Source organism: Gobio gobio, assembly GCF_949357685.1.
Source record: "Gobio gobio genome assembly, chromosome: 8".
NCBI classification, from domain to species: Eukaryota; Metazoa; Chordata; class Actinopteri; order Cypriniformes; family Gobionidae; genus Gobio; species Gobio gobio.
This window is the reverse complement of record NC_137114.1, coordinates 31,236,231-31,260,584: the sequence shown is the minus strand read 5'-3', so window position 1 is coordinate 31,260,584 and position 24,354 is coordinate 31,236,231. Positions and strand designations below refer to the sequence as shown.

The window sequence follows — 24,354 nt, the reverse complement described above, 5'->3', positions numbered from 1 at the left end:
ATCGTCGAATGGGTCTGATTATGATATCAACATTAGTAAAAGCAAGTAATATATGCTTGGTTTCACAGACAGGGCTTAGATTAAGGATTATATCTTATCTTAATTAGGACATTTAAGTAACTTTTATAAACGTGCCTTAGAAAAAATACTTGTGTGCGTCTTGAGACAAAACAATGGCACTTAGTTTGTAACTAAGCCTTGTCTGTGAAACAGAGGTATCTTTAAAATGTGTGGACAATAATTCACACAAAACAGTTTTTCTATCGATTATCTTCATCAACTATCTTCAGATCTATCATGTGTATATATATAAAATACATTTTATATATATAAATTGTATCATGTGTGTATATATATATATTATACATTATAGCCTACTATGATATAAGATAGATCTGGATGAAGACAGAAAAGCGTTTTTTGTGTGTATTATTTTCCACAAATTATATATATTATAAATATCAGAGGCGATATGCAGAAAAGAGAAATATAACGTATATATATATATATTAGAGAGTATATAATATTAGAGAGTTCTGCTAAATGTCAGCACAATAAATGAAAAGGTTGAACTACTTTTACCTTTATTATTTCCTTTCGAATTTTACTCAAACAATATCCGGGTGACCGGGTCATGGGAGGCGAATTTCCGCGCCTTTTCGCAGTCGAGATGGATGGGAGAGCAAAACAACCTGCAATATTTCAACGATATTATCCCAATATGGACTAATTTAGACTTTAATTCTCATTCTTCAAATGCAGACTGTCTGCTGATATAAGGTAACATCGAAATATGTTGCTCCCGTCTGACGTCGCCAGACTTGTGCTGTGTAAGTTCATACTATTGTTTTCTCTCTCTCTAACGTTAGGTCCTGAAGAAGCTAGCGAGCTAATACACTGTTTCTAATTATAGTGTATATAATTATGTGGTTTGTCTCCAATATAGCGGTGTAGTTGTTATTATTTATACCATTATGAAATAGAGACTATGTCATATGATCGTGCTGTTTTTTTGTGATGTGTCAAGCTGCCGATAACCGTAATGGCTAATTTAGTCTACCATTTGCAAATTAAGATACTTATTTATTTGTGAAATGATTTAGGCTACCTGCAGCAAGAAGGGCTCACTGCCACAAGTCGAGCCTTCATCTATGAAAGTCCAAACCTGAAGGAATATGCCGAGCACAGCTCAGAGGATGGGATCATCCCTGCCTGTGTGTTTGTATGTGTCAAGTTCATGATTAATAACAGATCCTAAAATCACTGCATTACTGGAGTGTGTTAAGAAGACATATGTTTACTAGATGACAATAAATTGTTTTTGTTTATTACTCTTTTTCAGTCTCTTTTTGGAAAAAACCTGATCACAATTTTAAATGAATATGTTGCTGTCAAAGCAAAAGGTGAGTTCCCACGAAAGTAAATGAAGCGTTTTAGGATCTACAGTGAATTGGTTTCCATTATAACATGCTTGTGCCATTTCTTCCATAGAAACAATTCAAGAAAATCAAATCCCAGTAGTGATGACTTCATTATGGAAAAAGCTTGACTTTACACTCAACCAAATCAAGTGAATCAATATTTGTTTTACATTGTTACATTGGGTGTTTACATTTTTTTAAGCACGGGTCAGAATAAAGCCTCTTTATTAAAATCTTTCTGTGTCGTACACAGGTCTCTGCAAAATTCTCCTGCTGTGCAACTGAATCAGCGAAGTGAGTTTTGCTCTTTGTTTGAGAGAGATTGTATTCTTGATGATTTGGAGTTATTGAAATTAGCCAAATGCAATGCATATAAAATACAAGTATAATACACGGACATGGCATGAAATAACACACAATATCAGAAGTCAGTAAGTAAGGCTACATTTATTTAATCAAAGATAAAGTATAAACAATAATATTGTGAAATATTATACATGTACAGTTTAATGAAATGTACAATTTAATATAAAATATTTCTGTTTTAATTTGTTTTTAAAAATATCTGTATTTGAATAAATGTCATTACTGTCACTTTTGATCATTTTAATGTATCCTTGCAGAATAAAAGTATTAATTTCTTTAAATATGTCTTACAGACCCCACATTTTTTAAAGTTAGTGGACATCAGTGTTATTTTAGTATCATTGATATTATAGTATTACAGACAGTTAAGGTTTTAATCATTTTGTTGTGTTATTTCAGTTCATGTTTATTATATTTCAAGTAATCTTTTTTATGGTTTTAGTTTGAGTAAACATGTACACAAAGGTTATTATTGTTTTTTTCTTTCTGTCATTAAGTGCGCACTCGGAATAGCATTCAAAACACGAGACGTCAACAGAGACCCTTGTTGGGATCACAGTCTCCCATCTCTGTGCACCCCCCAGTGACTCCAGCAGGCCAAGGTGTCCCCGGCACTGTGGCCATCCCTCAAGGCTTGCTGGGACATTCTACCCCAATGTCTTACACTTCCCAGCATATCAGACCCTCTATTCTCTGCCTTAGTCAGCCAGGTGAGTCCTGAACATTTTTCTTTGGTGAGTTTTGTGAGTACCCTCTTTCCACTTTTCTCACCCTCTTTCCCTCTTTCTTACATTTTTATAGGGGAGTCACCATTGCAGATACTGGTCCCTGATAATAGACTAAATCCAGGACCTTTGTCTCCGGCCCGCAGGAAGTGGTATGGTTAAAGTGATGATAACACAAGCAGTATGCTATAGTTTAGTTCTGCTATAGTATCGGTCTGTAACAACAATAATTTATTTTAAAGCGTAATTCTGTTTTCTGCTGCAGTGACTCTCCCAGGCGTAGAGGAGGTGGTCAGTTGGGTGCCAGTGGGACCAGCAGGGCCACGATAGTGCCCAGCACTCTCATCATGGAAACTCAGAGTGAAGAGACTGCGACGGAGAACTTGTCTGTAAGTTAGTCCGATTCATTCCTCTGTTTGTTTTAGATGTGTTTCTATATACTCCTGCATACCTGAAGATCATATTTTTCTTTTTTAACAGCAAATAGTTATAGAAAATGCCAGAGAAAAAATTCTCAATGATCGATCCTTACAAGAAAAACTTGCTGAAAACATCAACAAAATCTTGGCAAGGTAATTGTTAATCAACGGGCAAGAAAATTGTTCAAATAATAGAGAATAACTTTATTTTGCTAAACACATGTTCTAATTTCACTTTAACAGTGATAATAGTCCTCAGACATCAAAAGCTGCCTGCAGTACTATGGAACAAGAGCAGTCGATTGATGAAATTCTGGGCCTCCAGGTGTGTGAATGCACAACTTTTACTTTTCGTTTGTGAGTATGTAATCTTCTCAGCCATATCAAGACTTAACATGCAAATTTGTTTTAGGGGGAAATTCATATGACGGATGTTGCCATCCAAGACATACTGGCACAGACGGAGTCAGACCCGGCATTTCAGGCGCTCTTTGACCTCTTTGACTATGGTAGGTTGGAGCGATTGATCAAGCAGAACAACCAAATCTGTTATACAGTCCGAACTGATTTTTTATTTAAATAAGTCTCACTGATAACCTTTCATCTCTTTTGAAGGGAAAAGTAAAACGGCTGACGGCAGTGAACAGGCTGATGGGAGTTTCAGTAACAGTACTAGTGTGCAGGAGAGTGATGAGACTGGGCTTGTAGACAGCGCCTCTGAAACCGGTAAGATGGGTCAGCTTTACATAAATCAGCAAAGACCAGTGTTTCCCAACCGGGGTGCCATGTGACGAGAGCAGGGGTGCCGTGTAAAAGTCCTTAAAATCCTATATATATATATATTTATAATATTATATAATTATTATTTTTTTTAAATAATTCTCTCTTTGTAAACTTTGTTCAATGCATGCGAGTGCTGCCGTATGTTCGAATATGACCAGTCATTTTCGCCGTCATCACCCGGGTGACGTGCCAGAAGACGCGAATGAGAAGTCGCGCGCGCTGTGAGAAAATTTGTCTCTGTGCACTCATCCGAAAGCGCGCACACATCTCACAGTGCGCAAATATTGAGTTCCCTTTCAAGTCTTGCTCTTGAACGGACAAACTCACACAAAAAGTATGTCAACATGTCCATCTTGATGAGTATTCTAGCAGACATAGTCTGTATATGCCTTAAGTAAACTTAATAGTCGAGAAAGACGATGCATATCCGAGCATTAGTTCTTAAAGGGGCAGTAGCCTTTACTGCTGTCTGTTTAATGTCAAACAACAAAAGACAAGGGCATCACTCACTGCTCTTGATTGAATAGCTTTTGTAAGTTTAATAGGACTAATCTTTAATTTATGCACTCAAATATGCAATGTTATTTTACATTTGATCAATTTCTGTACCTGAAAACTAATGTTAGACGTACCTGAAAAACCTGAAAAGCATAGTTTATTTTATTATTAGTAGGCCTATCTTTGCTCAATAGTATTTATTTGTGCTGCTGCTTGTATTTAAATGATTTGTTCTTATTATTTTCTTTATTTTTATTTGAGAGTAGTCCTTTTTTCCCTGAACATAGCAAATACTGAACCGTACCGAAACCGTGAACCTAAAACCGTGGTACCAACCGAACCGTGAGCAATCTGTAGCGTTATACCCCTAGCATAACATACGCAAGGGGGTGCCACAAAATGGAGAACATTTTCAAAGGGTGCCATGACCGAAAAAAGGTTGGGAAACACTGGCATAGACCATTTAAAAAATACAGCAATGTTGTGAAGTATTATGGTAAAATAATGGGTTTCTATTTTAATATATTTTGAAATGCAATTTATTCCTGTGATGCAAAGCTGAATTTTCAGCAGCCATTGCTCCAGTCCAGTCCACATGATCCTTCAGAAATCATTCTGAATTATGGATATGCTGATTTGGTGCTCACATTTTTATTTATTTATTATTATCAATGAGGAAAATTGTTGTGTTGCTTAATATTTTTGTGGTAACCATGATGCATATTTTTCAATTTCTCTGATTTAATAGAAAGTTTAAGAGAACAGCGTTTATTTGAAATATAATTTTTTTTAACATTACACATGTCTTAACTGTTACTGTATAGATTTTGAAAGGTAGTGTAGTTAAAATATATAAACCATTGGATTTATTGTTATTTTTTAATACAAGGTACTGGACAGGAGGATTCCACAGGAGGAGAAAGTAGTGCGCACAACTTAAGCATCCAGAATACGTCTGAGTCAAAAAGCAAAAAGAAATCTTCCGGCCTTCGTAATGTGGCAAAGTCTTCTTCCACAGCTCTGCAGCCACGTATTATAACCAAACAGACTGCACAAGGATCCACAAACTCCAAGAGAGGGCTAGTGAGGGCTAGAGTTTTATCTGGCAATAAACAATCCAGAGGTGCCCCTTCAACTTCTCCGAGGTTGAACGATAAAGCGGATTTGCGTCCAACTGACCAAACTGTATCAAGCTCCTCTTTCGTCGAAGAAGGAGTTGGCATGGAGATGGATGAACCAGAAAATGAAGACTCTGAGAGAGTAAATGTTCAGAATCAACAGCTAGTTCATCTGGAGAGCTCTCACACAACCGAAACAGTCAATGAAAATGCAAGCAGTCAAGTTCTTGCGTCAAATAAGACACCACAAACCACACCCACTACCGAAAGCTCAGATAATACATCTGTAAATGAGTCTGGGAGAGTAACAGGACTGACCATCGGACAGAATGTGGATATGGGAACCTCTTTATCCATTCAAAGTGAGGTTGTGCCCTCACTTTACCCACCCCAACCTGCCGTGGACACATCTGCCAAAACCGCTTCTCTCCCCTCCTCAAATAAAACGCCTTTAACTCCTTCCTGCACACAAACTCAGCCTAGCACTGTCAGGAACAATTTCCCTACGGCAGGTTCTTCATCTTCCGCCACTACGCCGATTACCTCCGTGTGTGTTTCTGATGCCCAGGCCAAGGAGGCTGACCCTAGTAAGATTGTGTCTCTGAAAATCATCATCAGTGATGAGCAGGACGGGCTCACTACTGATTGCGCACTGAACCAGGCTGTTTCCAGCATCAGTAGTGATCACATCCCCACCATCTTCCTGTCTTCCCCTGCCAAATCGCCTGCCAAAACTTTGCCTGCAACCTCTACGGTCATAACACAAGAAGAAACGGCTCAGGCTGTGAGCTGCTTACAGGGGGCGGAGGGTGTTGGATCATTTGGAACACCTATGAGGAGTGTGCAGAATAATGGACAAGCTGCACTGGCACGTCCCGCCGGTCAGGAAACCGGTTTCATTCAGTTGTTACAAGCCAACCCCACCTTTGGGCCTTCAGGCAGCTATTTTGTCGTAACCGATTCGGCTGCTGCTGAGCAGCGGTCAAATGTCATGCTGCTTCCAAGTAATGTGCCTCAGGGGACTCTGTCTTCAATGCCGCATGTGGTAGCGACGCCACCTCGCCAGAGGACTGTGGTGTCCATGGGACCAAATGTCTCTCAGACCTATTCGCCTGGTGAGTGAAGAGTTATTTTGATTATATAAAACACTTTATTTGAGTTGTATGTGTCTGTGTTTATGTTGAGGCACTCATTTGCAGACTTTTAGTCTTTCTTAGGATTAAGGCTGCATCTTTGAAATTCCAACTTCCAACTGTATTTTTTTTTTTAGGCTCCACAATCATTATATCCTCACCAGTTACGCCCATGTTACAAAATGTAATGCTTCCAGTGTCTTTAATGGGGCAGAATACTGGAAAACTCACAGTTCTTCCCAATCAGGTTAGTAACAAGCATTGTTAGTTTTCCAACAGAATAATACTTTTATTCTATTTATAATTAAGAATACCTTTTTTTATTTATACAGATAACTTTGCCATGTTCAACCACTGTAAGGCAACCTGCAAAAGTTATTTCTCAACCTAAATTGGCACCCAAGGAAAACACTGACATGGGTAGGATTCCTTTACACATGTATTTTATTTGTATTTTTTAATTATAATTTTATTATATGAAATAAAATGCAGCACAACCTTTTTTTTTATAGAAAAGGTAATCCTGTAACATTCAATTACTTATGTCAATTAATGTTTTTACTGAGATTTACTAGATTCCTAGATTTCTTATTACTAGATTCCTAAATTTTAGTAGAATTGTTTTCTCTTACATGGTTTTTACCATGATTTGAAATTAAAATTCGCTAACATTCTTCCTTTTAATCTGGAGGTTACAGTTTCTGTAATGCATTTTTGTGATTATGCATCACTGTAATTCAGTGACATGATTTGATTTACTGATTTTCAGGCAAAACTGGCACATCTGGGTCCGGACAAGTTTCAAAAGTGCTTCCCCAGACGTCTGAGCCTCAAAAGTGTGTGAGTGGAACAAGTCCCAGCCATCGACGGATACTGTGCTTTGACGTCACACCTGAAAACTCTGCAGCTGGCCAGAATTCCTCACAGACAAACACACTCGCGTCCTCTGCTGTTACATCCTCCCCAACTCAGCAGATTCAGAAAGAAAACACACCCACTGAACCGAAGCAGCCTTTAGCTTCTGACAACTCTAAAAGAAGAATAGAAACGATTAGATTGCCAGAAGTACATCCTAATGCAGGTATAAAGAGCTCTGAAAAAATCACCATATTTCATCAACAGAAAGAAGTCCCAAAAAGTAGAGTAACTGAAAAGGGACTAAATCTAATCATTGTAAATACCAAGTCTTCCAACAAAGCTGCATCTGAGCCAGAGTCTCACATTAGATCAGAATCCCCGAAAAAATCACAAGCATCACAGGAGGAGGATGGCGGAGTGGTTTCACAGAGCTCAAAATCATCTGCTCCGGGACCAAAGCAGAAACCAGTAGGCAACACAAAAGACAGCGCACAAGAAGAATCTCATGAAAGTACGCTTTTAAAACCAGCGGAGAGATCCACAGAGAAAGCTTCCTTACAGGACTCTCCAGGCATCACTGCAAATAAAGAAAATGAGCTGGAGAACTGCCATCATCAGACATCTGCATGTCCCACTGAAGATCTCGTATCTTCTACGGCAACATCGCCGGCACCTGTATCGAGCACTTCCAATAAAACTTTATGCAAGACAAGCCCCCTAACTAAACAAGCTGCTGAGATGCTGCAGGACATACAGTGCCAGGCTCCTGCAGCCACGCCGCCAAAGAGGCAGGCAGTGAGAGGTCCAGATCTTCCTCTCCCAAGAACTCCTGGAACAGGACGTGCACAGGAGGAGCAGACGGATGGATTGAAAACCCCGTCCCGGCAAAGACTTAGGAGGGAGGGTGAAAGCACACCGAGGCATCTCCTCCCTCCCGCCACACCCGATATCCCCTCCTGCAGTCCCGCCAGCGAGGCGGGCAGTGAGAACAGCATTAACATGGCCGCCCACACTCTCATGATCCTGTCACGCGCCGCCAGGACAGGAGGTCCTCTGAAAGACAGCTTGCGTCAAGAGGAGGCCAGTGCTGGGAAATCCGCCATCCCTAAAGCAAAGAAACGAAAGCAACTTGAAACAAGCCCTCCAGCAAAGAAAGAGCTACAGCTTTCCAGCTCCTCAAGCAGTAAAAAGAAATCTAAGGTGAGTTGATATTGTATTGGCTGTTTGTGAAAAACCATCAAGATTGGCCATGTCTCAACGTACAGAGCTGCCTAGATGGCTTTTTTTAATATTGTAGTCTTGCAGAAATGGTAGTAAAATTATGCTTTTTTAAAAATAACTTATGCCAAATCTGAAGTAACATCACATACACACATATATATATACACACATATATATATATATATGTATATAATATATGTATATGTGCATGTGCATGTTTAAAAATCTACATTTCATTTGTATACCTATACCATTGAGCCATCTGCATTCTGTGTAGGCAATAATAGGCAGTAGACAGTACATCAGCTCACTGTAGCCCAGCCAATCAGAGAAGTCTGACTCATTTCTATCTAATTCTGTACCTTAAGCATGCGTCGTCTGTTATGTTGACATTTTTCGTCTGAATCCAAATTCCTTTTTCTTTTTCAGAAACAGAAGAAGCAGCTGGACTCCTTTCCCGATGACTTGGACGTGGACAAATTCCTGTCATCCCTGCACTATGATGAGTAACGACACCGAGTACAAGCCATGCTGCTCACCAGCATTTCAGGGACATAACAAGCCATGTGTGCTACTGAGAGCGATAAAACAGTGTGATCTATTCATCAGAGTTACCGATTCTAAATAGCTGCTTTCTGTTTTACATCCAGAATGTGAGATATTGTACATATATACCATATTAGCCTAGTAATCATTTGCATACTTTAAAGATGTTGGTATGCAGGCCCTGACTAATTCAGCACTCTTCAAAACAAAAAAGGAAATAATTTAAGACTAAACTGTAATTATTGACTATATATGTGAAAGAGCGTCAGTTCAGTTGTTTCATTGTAGCAGCTGTTATTTAGTTCTTTTTTTTCTTTTTTACTTTAACTGGACCTTTTCCATCAGCTGCACCATGTGACTACATTTCTGTGAACATAATTTCCTCTGTACATCCTCTAGGTGGTATTCTTCCTTACAGTATTGTGTGGGAAGTTAAATGTTATTGTTTTCTGTCCTTTAGATGGTTTATTATTTTATGATGTATTTTAATAAATCACTATTTTATTGAATATGTCATGTCTATTAATTGATTTCTCTGTTTTTCTGTCCAACTGTAGCATGTTTATTTGGAGCAGTCTTGACTTCATTGTACACCATTGTTCATAATAAGAAATGTTTCTTGAGAAACAAGTCAGCATATCAATGGTTTCTGAAGGATCATGTGACACTGAATACTGGAGTAATGATGCTGAAAAATCAGCGTTGCAAATGCAACATGTATAAGTTACATTTTAAACTGTATTCAAATAGAAAAAGGTTGTAGTATTTGACAGTATTTTTGGTCATGAAAACCTCTTTAGAGAGCATAAATGATCTAAAATGTTACACAACATGTTTTGGTAAGTCATGAAAATGCATTTATATGAGATATGTATTGTGGCTTGTATGTCAAATCCGGTCCCTGAGAATGAAGTCGGGGCAAGCAAGGTCCTGTTAGAGCTGCAGGCTACAATAAATCTTTTTCCCATCTGCTTAACATTCTCCATACTCATATGGTCTGAGGCGGTTATTTTGATAGCTAATCTAAACTATTTAGGTCAGCAAGCCATATCAGAGACGCCATATCTTGGTGCTTTTAGTTCAGTTAAGTCAGTCTTTTTTTGCCTATTTTCTCACGACTTCCAGGCCAGGACTGTATCATCTTGAAGTATTTTTTAAGTGTCGAATGTAAAATTGAAATTTATACCAAAAATTAAATAGCAACATAATACTTTAGACACACCCACAGCCCAAAATTCAAATGAAAATATGATTTTGCTTATATTCTCACATAATGTTGTTCATTAAACTGGAGTTTACTACAGTAATGATGATGCTGTATGTTCAAAGTTATTTTAAAAGCACTATGCATGTGTGCATTTAATTTAAACGTAATATAGTCAATCATATATATGTAGTGATCGTTTCCAAAGATATTGAAAATATATAATTCAAGAACATTTATTCATTCACTGACAATTCTGACCACATGAGATGAAATAACTCTAGATACTGTACAACTAAACTTATTTAACATTTGGATGTATGAGGCACAATAGTCAGTCAAACGTTTCCTTCCTGTACTTGTGATCATTTGTTTTTCTTCTCATTTTTCAACTCTTTGCAGCCAAGCCAAGCATTAGTGTTCATAATGTGCAGCAAACGTCTTTTCTGATGGCTGAAGATAAATGACTTTGATCTGCAGAGGAGGTGAATATGGCCTGTTGAGAAAAACATGCATATCATTCCAAGGGGAAATGTTTTACAGAGAAAACTGATATAAAACAGTCCATTACCACTGAGTTCAAAAGCTGCATCCACTTTCCCAACAATGCTAGGCCAATCCGAATGAATTTTCCTTGGAAATCCAGGATCCATCGCACTTCTTTTCTCATCATAACTACAAAAGAGGGAGTTTTAGTTCTCTTTAAAGTGTAAACCGGAAGATTTAGGCAGTGTTGGGGGTAACTCAGTAACATTAGTGTTTTGTAATCAGATTACTTTTTCAAGTAACTAGTAAAGTAACGCAGTACTTTTAAAATTAACAACAAAACATTTATTGACTGACAGCTCTCTTGTCCCAATGTTGAGACTAATCGTAAGTGCAGAGGCGTTGTGTTTCATGATGGCTATTGTAGTTCTTGACTAAATGTGAGTGTGCATTTAATAATCTCACTTGCACAAAAAAATGAATAGAATCAGTGAAATGCAAAATCAGAATCCTGCAAACCTCCAATAATTAAATATGTTAAATAAAACAAATATTTTTAATCTCACTTTATTGAATAATGTACTTGCTGCTAACCTTTGATGATTCAGTTAAGCAAAAATTACATTAGATTTTTTTTGTTTTTATGGGTGAAGTAATTGTTAAGCATTTCTCTCCTGCATCCTATTCTTCTGTTCTCCAGAATGGCAGCACAGCTGAAAAGGTTGTTAGAGCTGCGCCCGCTATTGTACACGCGTGAATTTGCATTTCCTTGAGCCTGAGGATTATTATTTCACTTTTGGTGTGAAAGGGTCTTTAAAATTGCTTAAAGGAACACTCCACTTTTTTTGAAAATAGTCTAATTTTCCAACTCCCATAGAGTTAAAGGGATAGTTCACCCAAAAATGAAATTGAGCCCATAATTTACTCACCCTCAAGTCATCCTAGGTGTATATGACATTCTTCTTTCAGACGAGTTATATTACAAAAGTCCAGGCTAATCCAAGCATTAGAATTTGATTCATAGTTGCTCTGTTTTTGAAGTCCATAAAAAGTGCATCTGTCCGTCAAATAACATGCTCCACGCGGCTCTGGGGTGTTAATAAAGGCCTTCTGAAGCGAGTCGACGCGTTTGTGTAAGAAATATATTCATATTTAAAACTTTATCAAGTAAACTTTCGGCCGACCGCCTTTCGTGGAAAAGTGTTGAATGTTGAAAGTGAAACTCAAGATGCGTACGTGACGTCATGATGAGCGTACCTGGTCGCTTTAGTCTTTCGATCGGCAGGGTAACTTTCAAAAATGTTTCCATAAATTGAACAAGGAAGGCGGTCGGCCGAAAGTTTACTTGATAAAGTTTTAAATATGGATATTTTTTCTTACACAAACGCATCGATTCGCTTCAGAAGGACTTTATTAACACCCCAGAGCCGCGTGGAGCATGTTATTTGATGGGCAGATGCACTTTTTATGGACTTCAAAAACAGAGCAACTATGAATCCAATTCTAATGCTTGGATTAGCCTGGACTTTTGTAATATAACTCAGATTTTATTCGTCTGAAAGAAGAATGTCATATACAACTAGGATGACTTGAGGGTGAGTAAATTATGGGCTAATTTAAATTTTTGGGTGAACTAACCCTTTAAACAGTTGCGTTTTACTGTTTTCGAATCCATTCAGCCAATCTCCGGGTCTGACGGTAGCACTTTTAGCATAGCTTAGCATAGATCATTGAATCTGATTAGACCGTTAGCATCTTGCTCAAAAATGACCAAAGAGTTAAAACTTGACTCTTCTGTAGTTACGTTGTGTACTAAGACCAACGGAAAATGAAAAGTTGCGATTTTCTAGGCCGATATGGTTAGGAACTATACTCTCATTCCTGCGTAATAATCAAGGAACTTTGCTGCCGTACCATGGGTGCAGCGGCGCAATGATTTTACGCAGTGCCTGAAAATAGTCCCCAGCACGCTCCCTGTGCAAACAGGTTGTCACGGTGCTGCATAATATCATTGCGCCTGCTACACCCAAGGTACGGCAGCAAAGTTCCTTGATTATTACGCAGGAATGAGAGTATAGTTACTCTTTGGTCATTTTTTTGAGCGAGATGCTAACGGTCTAATCAGATTCAATGATCTATGCTAAGCTATGCTAAAGGTGCTACCGCCAGACCCGGAGATCGACTGAATGGAATCGAAAACGGTAAAACTAAACTATTAAACTCCAGGGATGTTGGAAAATGAGCCTATTTTCAAAAATAGTGGTGTGTTCCTTTAAAAAAAGGGTCTTTACATTTGCTCAAAAGTTCTACAAAAATTACTTTTTTGTTATAAAAAACAAAAACAAGCCAAGCCCAGGTGAAAAAAGTAAAGCAAAGGTAATGTAACGGATTACTTTACTTAAAAGTAACTTCAACAACCTTAAAGTTAACTTTAAAGTTAACAATTAGTTAACGCAATATTGTAATGCATTACTTTTCAAAGTAACTTCCCCCAACACTGTTAGTAAGTAAGGGATAATCCACAACTAGCTGTACATTAAGTTAGAAATAATTGATGATAGGCTGTAAAATTATTAGAAAATAATGCACGCCCTTCTGTAAATGTCTAAAATGAGAGATCTGATAACCTGTTTTCTAATGGTTGAATTTAACTGTTTACTACTCCCTAATCAACTGATCATTAGATCATGACATTTGAAAATAAATCTACCTGAAATAGTAGTCTCCTGTAAAAAAGTAGGTCTTTCCGTGTTCACTGACATGAACAGCAGCGTCTATTTGTTTTACTGTTTCTGGAAATCCAAACTCATAGATGGAGCCATAATAGCTCTTTGACAGCAGTTTCTGAACCACCCAATATTTAGGACCTAATAAACAGAAGAATAAAGGAAATACAGTTCAAAAGATTGGAGTCTGTAAGATTTTTAAAAATGATTTTGAAAGATATCTCTAATGCTCACTGCATTTGGTTATTTAAAAATACGGTAAAAACTGTAATTTTGTGAAATATTATTACAATTTTAAATGACTGTTTTCTACATGTTTTAAAACATAACTTATTCCTGTGATGACAGGCATAATTTTCAGCATCACTATTCCCGTCTTTAGTGTCACATGATCCTTCAGAAATCATTCTGATATGCTGAAACATCTATAATTATTATTATTATTATTATTATTATTATTATTATTATTATCTTCTTATTTAAATAGTTGTGCTGCTTAATATTTTTTGGAAACCATGATACATTAAAAAAAGTTTAAAATAACTATTTATTTGAAATAGAAATAGGCAGCATGCTATTATTTATTTTTTACCTGTGAACACATAAACCACTGGTTTTGAAGGAATGTCATAGGCTGCATCTACAGGCGAGGTGATGCTTGGTAGAAAAACCCTCTGCGGACCTTCTCTTAGTCTGTTCCAGTATGTCTTCCAGTTTGTTCTCATCCACATGTAACTAGAGACATGTACAAGACCTCATACTTTGTGAGGGGCAACTCAAAAACGTCCATTGAACCTTTTTTTAATCATTAAAATATTTAATTTGTCAGTAGAGGAAGGATAAAATGCTTCACCTGTTTTTAAAGAACATAATTTCTTTTCCGAATACTGTCACTGCATCAACGGAAAAGTTTGGGTCACACTTATTGGGGATTTCAAGTGTATTCTGTGGTTTTGTTTTCTTTCCTTTAAAAAATGAAACACAAACAAATTACCATAATTTTGTTCAATATAACAACAAAAACTGTTTCTTTGGTAAAGTGACTTACCATACAGAGCCTGAATCCCCAGTGTGTCGTCTCTTGGCAGTTCGTATGTTGCAGCATTGATGAACTTGTACTTTGGATACATAAGAGCTGTCGGGTCCCTTGAGTGAGACAGACCCAAAGAGTGACCGAGCTCGTGCGCTGCCACTGTGAACAGATTGTATCCTGGAGTGCCATCCACATCAACACAATTAATGATTATTAAGTATTATTATTGTTGTTATTTAAATCAGTCTGTATGTATGTATGTATGTATGTATTTATTTATTTATTTACAATACATTAATAATAATACTTTATTATTATCATTATTATTTCATAAAATAATAATCAGTTTGTGTTTTTATTTATTTTTAACAATACATTAATAATAATACTTAATAAATAATACAAATCTGTATTTATTTATTAAAAATACATTAATAATAATACTTATTATTAATAATACTAATCATCATCATCATCGTTATTATTATTAAGTTAAATAAAAATCAGCCTGAATTTTCCATTTTAGTTATTTATAAAAACAACAGCAGCAATAATTATAATAATAATAATTATTATTATTATGTAATACAATTCAGTCTGTATTTATAACAACATTATAACAACATTATTATTGTGATTAATACTTTATAATTAGTATTAATAGTAATAATAATAAAACATTACACTTAATAAATACTTAGTTGTTGTTATTATTATCGTTATTAAATTAAATAAAAACCAACCTGTTTTTATGTATTATTTATTTATAACAATAATAATAAAAGTACAACAAAAATAATAAGTATTATTAGGGGCCAAGCACCGAAGGTGCGGGCACCTATTGAAATCGTTAGATTTCTTCTTATTATTATTCCGCCATTGAAGTCTATGGCAGCCCATAGAACCGCTTGCAGGAAAGTTGTGAAATGGCGCACAGATAGAGGACAGTCCCAGCATTAACCACACCAATTTTGGAATCTCTAAAACAATCCCTCTAGCGCCACCACCTGTCCAAAGTTTGACTCATGTTTGTGCTAATAACTTTTGAACCATAAGGGCTAGAAACAAAATTCTTTTTTCCTCTGAGTCCTCTGAGCTCAAGCCAATTCGATTGCACCATATGACGTCACTTTCCTTCATAATAATTTTCCCGCCATTTTTAATTAACCGAAAAACCTACTTTTACAAACTCCTCCTAGGCCGCTGCTCCGATTTGCACGAAAATTGAACCAGATCATCTTCAGACAATGCTGACAAAACCGTATTAGACTCAAGATGATTAGTCAAACTGCTATTGAATTGCGGTTGATTTAAATCGACAAAGTGCCCACAAAAATGAAAGTCAGGCTCTATCTCCGCAACGCTTTAGCATATTCAAACCAAACTTGGTGTGTGTTATGCCAACCATGACCTGAGGCTGCCTGCAGCGTTTTAGCGCAGTGCCACCTAGTGGTCCAGAGATACAAAATTTTATATTTTTGATTATATCTTAAGAACGCTTTAGCCGAATATCACAAAACTGGTCTCTTTAGAGTCGGGGCATCACGCCGAGCCAAACCATACCCAATTTTCCCATATCAACCATTTTGGGCGTCGGCCATTTTGAATTTTGTCAGAAAGTGCTATGTTTTACAAACACATTGGTCACCAAGCCCTGAAAGCACTCAAAAAGTTTTAAGACAGCGCCACCTTGTGGACAAAAGTTATAATGAATTTTCCAATAATGCTAATAACTTTTGATTAAATTTGACTATTGTCATAAAACTGGTTTTAATAGATTCCTTGGGTCATGCTAAAAACATAGATTCCAATTTTACCATATTTGGCCAAACATTCTGTTCGCCATTTTGATTTCCTTCAGAAACCTACTTTTTCTAACTCCTCCTAGACTATTTACCTGATTTTCTCCAAAATCGAATCGTAACATCTTCAGACCATTTCAGCAAAAAGTTATTAATTTCGTGTCAACAGACAAAACCGTTTTCGTATACTGCAGCGACAAATTTGAGCCATGATGCCAAAATGACTCTTGAGGCTGTATCTCTGCAATGCTTTGACGTACTGACACCAAACTTCGCCTTTGTCATCGTCATCTCACTCTGACCACACCACATCAATTTCGTTACTGTGCCACCTATTGATCAAAAGTGATAAACCATTAAATCATATTATTAATGACTGTATATATGATTTTTCAGCAAATTTGCCTAAAATCATCTTAAAATGCCTTTAATTGCTCATTGTTGCAGTTGGTCTAACCCTCCCAGCCATGTTGGCATGTCTTGTCTTCTTCTTTGCGCTTGGCCCCGTTAATGGCTGCTCGCAGCTATATTTATTTTTATTATCATTTCCATCATCATTATTATTCATTTAATTTAAGAATGGACTGGACCATCATTCTGAAAGCATGCTCAGTCACATCGTCAAAACAACAATCACAATATTATCGTAGATTATGTACATCGCACCCCTATGCATATAGTCACCCATGGTGCTGCACTGCTATTGTAACTCTTTCCGAATACCCCTTAGCCAATTCAACAGTTACATTATGAATGATTCAATGTTTACCGTGCTGTACCTGGTCTGCCTTGTCCCGCTGTCCATATTTCGTCATCATCAAAGTGAACATCTCCTCCAGTGCCCTCTCCAGGCTCAAAAGCGTGAGCTAGCACCCCTCCAGGCCCATCAAAAGGGAAGAAATCACCATGACCTAGATGAATGAAATTTAGTTTTTTTTTTCAGATGTGTTTTCAAAGTATAAAAGTAAGGAAAATACATTAGATTAGCTTAAAATGTACCTTTGGAGAGAAAAGAGAAGGTAATGTCTGCCTTGCCATGGTTTACTTGGACAAACTTCAGAGGAGCAGCATCGCTCCATATTTTTAGAGCCAAACGCAAGGAGTTCTCCACCTCTTCTCGATTGAGATCCGGGGTATATCTCACAATCCTGCAGGATTCATATGAACCACATTTTACAAAAGACATGCTGCAACCTGAGAGACTTAATACGAGGAATAACAAACAAACAAAATCCTGAGGCTTTTCTCAGTCAATAATACTAGAACATGTTCAAAACCAAGACAACCCTGAAGTGTAATCCATTTTTTTGAAGGAATACTCATATCAATTTGGAGGAAAACATGAAAGAGGTAAGGTAACCTGTAAGTGATGGTGTTGCTCTTCCATTTGGGCCGTCCAGGATACAAGCTGAAGTTCTCCACATCAGGTACTCCACATCTCGCCTCTTTCATCACATGCACAGTTTTCTGATCCAGAAGACCACTTTCCTCCAGGTCAAAGAAATGTTGCATTACTCTGATCTTCTCCTGCAGGAGTTCTGCATGTCTTTTACTGTGGCTGCGCATCGCCAGGTTATAGAACTGCCGCAGATATTCCTGTCCATCAGAAAATCAGCGTTACTTGATGGAAATATTTGTTTCTCTCCAATATTTACATTTCAAATTAACAGATAATTATGATCAACTTTTAATAAATAATAAAATAAATAAAAAGCAATAATTATTTATTATGATTTTTATTTACTTTCTTTTAACTGTACTATTGATAATAATATTTGTACAGGAATTTATGTGAAATTAATTAGAATAATTTTTTTTTTTATAATTTATAAATAATAATAAATATTTATTAAGGATCTTTAGGTTAAATGTACTGTAAAATAATAATAATAATAATAAAATCATTGTTATTATTACTGATATTATTATGAAGTATTCACTGAAGGAATTTTATACCTTATGTAACACGATCTACACCAAATGTATCTTTGAAACAGTAATATGACCCAAACACTCATGCAGTCTGTCTAATACGAATCAAAGATGCTCAGTGAAGTAAAATATGTCGGATATAGAAATAATGCCTGACAAACCTCAGCATGTTGGATGTCCTCTGGGCTGGGGCTCTGAAGAGTCACGCGTGAGGTCCTTACAATGTCTGTATTCACCATCCAACACACCACGATCCAAGGCCACAACCAGCTCATTTTGTCCATGGCACACTCGTGTTCTCGTTTTTATGTCTGTGTCTTATACAACTCAAGCATACCTTAAGATAGTAAGTGATCACGTGGGACCCGGGCCCTCAAACAAGAATTTACCGTCAGGCATTTAGTGGCTTTTGTCATCCACAAAATGAGGTCACGTCTAGCTTGTCATCAGAAGTCTTAGTGGGGTTTATGGAGGAGTGAAGAGGATTAGGATTGTCATGATTTGTAGTAAATTATTTTTTATACTGTTCATTTTGTATATTCTTAAATGTTCATTTAGCATGAAAAGCAAGTACAAGTACTTTTCTTTATTACAATCATAAATACACGCCGATTAGTGCATATTCAGGTTAAATACTTTGGTTTACCTCAGGCATGCGAGTGCAGAACAGTTTTTCTTTTTCTTTTTCCTTAGAAGTAATGATGCAGTCATAAATTTTCATTTAATCATCATTTTGTCAGATGAAAAATACATTTTAATTTATACCACACTCTTTTTTTGATACATTTGCATATTTAAAATGTTCTAAAAACTTTGCAAAGATGCATTATCACATGAAATACAATGCTTATACAATTCAGCACTTGAATTCAATACAATATTTCTGAGCCACTAAACAGAATCACACAAAAAAAAGATGTATTCGTTTTTATTACAACTATTATTAGTCTATAATGAATGTCCATTAACATCCAAGCCAGGAAGTTGTTTTATCTGCTCCAATCATTTCCTTATGTTTGACGTCATATTTGTACACATCTGAGCCAACAAAAAAATGAAGAGAACCTGAAAAAAAAGTATAGTGAAGGATAAAAGTTATGTGACAGAAAATACTTTAGATCAATTATAGATCAATCAATCTAATACCCACCATCTTTATAAACTGCTGCACTTATGGGTCCATTTATTTCTGGGAAATCATCAGAAATGTTATGTGGGCTTGAGTCATTCATAGTCTTGTTGTGTTCATTATACCTATGAGAAAAAACATTTTCAATGTCATTCATGTTAAAGCTTATAGTGATACATTGCTGTTGTATCTCTATAGTTCACCTCCAGTACTGATGTTGGGTAAAGAAGAGGGTGTGTACAGTTTTGTGAATGTGGACTGCAGCATCTATCTGCTGTACCCATGACGGGAACCCCAAACTGCGGATGTTTTTCGCTCTGCCTTTTACTTGGGATCCTTTCACGGTCCAGAAAGTTGTACCTGTGTTGAAGGGAGTACTGAGAATTTATGTTGTTTAACATCTTGAGGGCAATACAGAGATGCACAATGTCAAACAATGTCTGTACCATTGAACAGATATGCCGTCGACCGCTGTGGGACCCAATAAGCAGCGTCGATCTGACAATCAATTTTTGGCATGAAATTGCTGATGGGGCCTTCCTTTATATCATTTTGATTATTGTGCTTGATCCACAAGTACCTAAAATAGTACAAAGAGTTATATTTAATAAAAACTGTACATGTGATATAAGCAAGTAAATATTCCAAAGAATTTATTCAAGAGCATGAGAACATTTATATGTTTATAAAAGTCACATATGAGAAATAAAGTTGTAATTGTGAGATATATAGTGACAATTGCGAAAAATACAAACAACTGTGAGAAATAAAGTCATAATTGTGAAATAATGAAGTCATTCAAATTAGTAAGAAATACTTGCAATTGTGAGAAATAGTCACTATTCTGATATATTAGGACACAATTGCGAGAAATAAAGTCGCAATGAAATAAAGTTGCAATTACAATAAAAACGTACAACTGTGAGATAGTTGTAATTATAAGAAATAAAGTCGCAATTATGAGAAATAGTCGCGAGACATAAAGTCATAATTGTGAGATGTAGTCAGAATTGTAAGGAATACTTGATCTTCACATTCAGTCACACAACTTTATCTCATAATTGTTACTTTATTTTTAAAGTAACAATTCTGAGATAAAATTGCAACTGTGAGAAATAAAGATGCAATTGTGATATATAAAGTCGCAATAATAAGCAATAAAAAACTATACTATAAAATTTGCTTTAATTTAAATACCCATACTTCACATGCTCATATTCATTCCCTTTTTCTTTAAAAAAAAATGCATTTTAAGTGGCAGCCAACCCTCTGTGATCAACATACTTGTCCCTGAAGAAGAAAATAGCCTCTCCTACAGTAGTCACGGCATCAAAAGACAGATCGGGATTACATGTGTCCTTGAATGACACGGGGAAATACGAACCACTGTACCAGGGGTTGCTGGGATTGCTCCAGCTAAATCTTGAAGATGGAAAGGGCCTTTTGTCCCTTGGCCCTGTTGGACAGAAAAAAAAAACCCAGACATGTGATCTCTCATATAAATGTGGAAACTGAACAGTGCCTCTGTTCCCACAATATTACAATTTCACAGTCACAGACTTTGAAACATGATTTTACCATAAAGTGTGTTGATGTTTATGATATCTTCACTGGAGAGCAGATTGTGAGTTTTCCTATGTTTGTAAGTCGGATACATCACCGATTCTGGGATTTGCGAGTGTTTCAAACCAAGTGCATGACCAAACTCATGTGTAGCTACTACATACAGGTTAAATCCTGAAGGAAAAAAAGGAGAGAAAACAAGTTTACCCTTTTCTTTTTAACGCCAAGGGTACCCCTATATAATTTGAGTATATCTGTAAAAATACAAATAAATAAATAAAATAAAGTAAAATAAAATAAAATGTACATTACCTTTGAACCCAGCTGTCCATGCTTCAGCTTCATCAAAATGAACGTCCCCACCAATGCCTTCCCCTGGGCCGAAAGCATGGGCCAGTGTGCCGTCTGGACCATCAAAGGGGAAGGAGTCGCCATGCTCTAGGTGTTCATGGCAGAAAAAATGACATGGCAGATGAATAACATCGTCTTCAAATGTAAATATGCATGTAAGTGGATGCTAACTTACCGTTTCCAACAAACTCCACCATGATGTCCGCTTGGTGAGAATATGACCGTAGGAAAGTGAGAGGGCTGGCCTTTGCCCATGCATCCAGAGCCGAGGCAATCAGAGCGTCCACTGTATTCACAGGTAAGTCACTGGTGTACCTCCCAACACTGTAAGATTGTACCACTTACATTGCTATGCATGGTGGGCAATCAAAATGAAGAGCATGTACAAGTTAACTATTTACCCATAAGTGATGACGTTTTTCTTCCACCTGTTTCCACGTCTGTGACTGTAATCCTCCACATCCGAGACGCCACACCGTGGAGTCCTCATGACAGCGAGGGTTTCTGGGTTCAGGGTTCCTGTCCTATTCAGCCCAAAAAAGCTCTGCATATCCTTCAGTTTGGAAGAGAAAGAGGGACGACTCCTCCTCCTGCGGCCTGTAGGATCCGCTTGGAAACTGTAGAAGTGCTGCAGGTATTTCTGCAAGAAAACGTGCAGGAACCACCACAGTGAGTATCAACTATTGTCTTTTTCCTCTCCCTTCGTATGTTTAATCCACTTCATAGGCTTTGTTTTTAACTTCTATATGCTTTTAGGTTCAGTTGCATTTGTATATTTTCAATGTATTACACCAGTGGTTTTGCTCAAATTTCAATTGCAAACATTCACATTAGATACAAACAAATAGACATGATAAATGTGAACTTATATTTTAGCTCATGTATGTACCGAACGAATAAAAAACAATTAAAGTAATGATGTGAACAACCGCTACTAATAAAACAATGAAATGGAAAATGACCCTGATAACAGACACAATGTTTCGCCTGAGTTTATTAAGAACATTAAAAGAACAAATAAAATGTAGTACAGTAATAACCCAGATGTATGAAAAAGGTGCAAATGAAGGACTTACTGTTGCCAGGGACAGGTCATTCTGAGCAGGTCTCGTTGGAAGTACCGATCCATCATCTTCAAGTGGTAAAGGTGCTAGATGATACTGACCAAAAATGCCAAAGGCACAAGCCAGACAGAGCAAAACGTGCATCTCCCCTCTGCAGACCACAAAGGCTTCTGAAAATGGCTAGTCCAAGGAGACATTGAAAGTCTTAGCTGATGGGAATGCCTTTTTAACGTATTATTATGACTCAGACAGTGCCAAGACCAGGAAAACCTCAAGCTTAGGGAGTGGTTTGCTCTGGTCACAAGAAAAGCGGGATCCTGTGTAAGATGCATCAAACAATTCCTAGATTTCACTTGGTATACACCATATTTCCTGCAGTATTCATGGCCAATGAAATGTCTCTTCCATTATCTGCTTTTTGTTGGAGAATAGAATAAAATAAAAAGAAAACATCTGGAAAATGTTTTTTTCCCCCCTACCCATAAATAGCTCTAATATCAACAGTTTTGTACAGTGGAGTGTTACTTGCAGTATATCTGGTGATCTGCACCATTTATACATGAATGCACTGTTATTTCCTTTCCTTGCTTTTCCTTCTTGAGAATCTGGCAGAATACTATGCAAGTCTAGTTGTTTAAATATTTTTATTTACACGATCTTCTGTTTATGTTTATGTATTAAGTTCATGCATAAATACTTTTTGATACAATCTTTATCATTTTAAAGATGAAAGTTTTCTCCTTTTACACCAACATTTGCTCTTAAACAAAGTGAAACTTTGCTTCATTATTATACTGTTCATTGCGACAATGTTCTTAAAATACATCACTGGAATTTGAATGCTTTCGTAGTTTTGAGATCAATCAGAGAGTTATAGTATTCAATTCCTGTCTTTTAAGGCTTATAAGAAGTTATAGTTAAAAATCAATTTCCATATGCAGAAATGAACGGGATCCTGACTATTGCACTCTATCAAACTGCTCTTCCCTAAAATCGGTGACACGACTTTCATGCTTCTGGCATTTTACCTTGAATTCACTCGGTCGTTTCATAAGAACACAACTGTCGCCAATTTTTGAGTTTCTGTTATATTGACTAGTGAATATGTGACGTTAACATAAATATTATTGTGATATTGTTTCACTGTTTTCATAGTTTCACTGTCTACCTATTTTTTTGGCAAGCATCCATAAGCAGAATAACACAGCCAGATATTATGGCAAAATAAATATTTGCCATAGCTGTCTATACGTTATTTCTTACATTTATGTAAGTATTAGTAATGCGTCCATAGCTTTGAGGCCTTTAGTTTTCCAGTTTCCTTTCAATTTCTATTTAGTTTGTTTTAGGAGAATCAAGAGACGCCTCTCGTGACATTCTTCAGTGTTGGATAAAGCAGACATTGCATAAAACCATCTATAAATGTTTTTTGGTGCTAAAATGGGTAGCCTGAATGAGTAGGAGGACAGTATTTAAAGAAGTATTTACAGTCCAAGAAATGCCAGCAAAGGAATGTTTGCAGCAGATTTAATTGAGGGATCACTGCCTTTCTGCCATAAAATGCTAAAGTGGCTAATTGTAAAATAGTTTGTGGTGAGGAGAATAAATAAAATAAAATTCCTTTATATATAACTGGGCTCAATTTGTTTCATGTGCAGTACAATGTAAGCGGACTCCAGAGTCCAGACAACCCAGGGACTGGAAAACATTGGTCTTTCTCACGTTCATCAAACATACAGGCAAAAAAAGGACAAAGAAAGACATCCTGAAACATGCAACAGCATTTCCCTTCTTGGACACACTGAGCCTCACATGCCTGCCAAGAGCCTTGCCAGGGTGCCTCAAAGCAATAAGGAAATAGCTCGTTTAATTTCAACAAGCATCATGTTCTAACAGATCTAACATTATCATTTAGAGATGGAAATACAACCTCTTTAGTTTAAGCAAACATAGAGTAAATATACCATCAACAGCTC

At 36.8% G+C, this 24,354-nt stretch overlaps 2 protein-coding genes across 2 annotated transcripts; one reads left to right on the top strand and one right to left on the bottom strand.

The window, feature by feature from the left end:
* The first annotated feature begins 621 nt into the window (after positions 1 to 621).
* Positions 622 to 10,061, top strand: npat (nuclear protein, ataxia-telangiectasia locus). Its single transcript, XM_079824247.1, has 17 exons — positions 622 to 830; positions 1,104 to 1,222; positions 1,343 to 1,403; positions 1,492 to 1,570; positions 1,675 to 1,715; positions 2,285 to 2,497; positions 2,589 to 2,664; positions 2,778 to 2,901; positions 2,993 to 3,084; positions 3,175 to 3,256; positions 3,344 to 3,440; positions 3,547 to 3,657; positions 5,102 to 6,445; positions 6,601 to 6,710; positions 6,796 to 6,883; positions 7,233 to 8,521; positions 8,972 to 10,061. The coding sequence occupies exons 1-17, from the start codon at positions 794 to 796 to the stop codon at positions 9,050 to 9,052; spliced, it is 4,044 nt and encodes a 1,347-aa protein (XP_079680373.1). The 5' UTR covers positions 622 to 793; the 3' UTR covers positions 9,053 to 10,061.
* A 452-nt stretch (positions 10,062 to 10,513) lies between these two features.
* Positions 10,514 to 22,522, bottom strand: LOC307130364 (uncharacterized protein; the record flags this gene model as incomplete). The annotated part of the gene is made up of 19 exons (XM_079823328.1): positions 10,514 to 10,788; positions 10,864 to 10,967; positions 13,489 to 13,645; positions 14,097 to 14,239; positions 14,358 to 14,469; positions 14,553 to 14,714; positions 17,119 to 17,250; positions 17,339 to 17,487; positions 17,700 to 17,935; positions 19,293 to 19,336; positions 19,422 to 19,525; positions 19,604 to 19,760; positions 19,847 to 19,980; positions 20,685 to 20,856; positions 20,979 to 21,137; positions 21,276 to 21,401; positions 21,490 to 21,638; positions 21,716 to 21,954; positions 22,391 to 22,522. The coding sequence occupies 19 exons, from the start codon at positions 22,520 to 22,522 to the stop codon at positions 10,658 to 10,660; spliced, it is 2,742 nt and encodes a 913-aa protein (XP_079679454.1). The 3' UTR covers positions 10,514 to 10,657.
* Positions 22,523 to 24,354: the final 1,832 nt, after the last annotated feature.

What these genes read in the sequence shown, in the direction of transcription:
- npat (XM_079824247.1), top strand. Translation starts at nt 794, where the DNA reads ATGTTGCTCCCGTCTGACGTCGCCAGACTTGTGCTGT. An exon ending in TGTTGCTGTCAAAGCAAAAG is followed by an intron (nt 1,404 to 1,491) that starts GTGAGTTCCCAC and finishes TTTCTTCCATAG; the next exon opens with AAACAATTCAAGAAAATCAA. An exon ending in TGTGCAACTGAATCAGCGAA is followed by an intron (nt 1,716 to 2,284) that starts GTGAGTTTTGCT and finishes TCTGTCATTAAG; the next exon opens with TGCGCACTCGGAATAGCATT.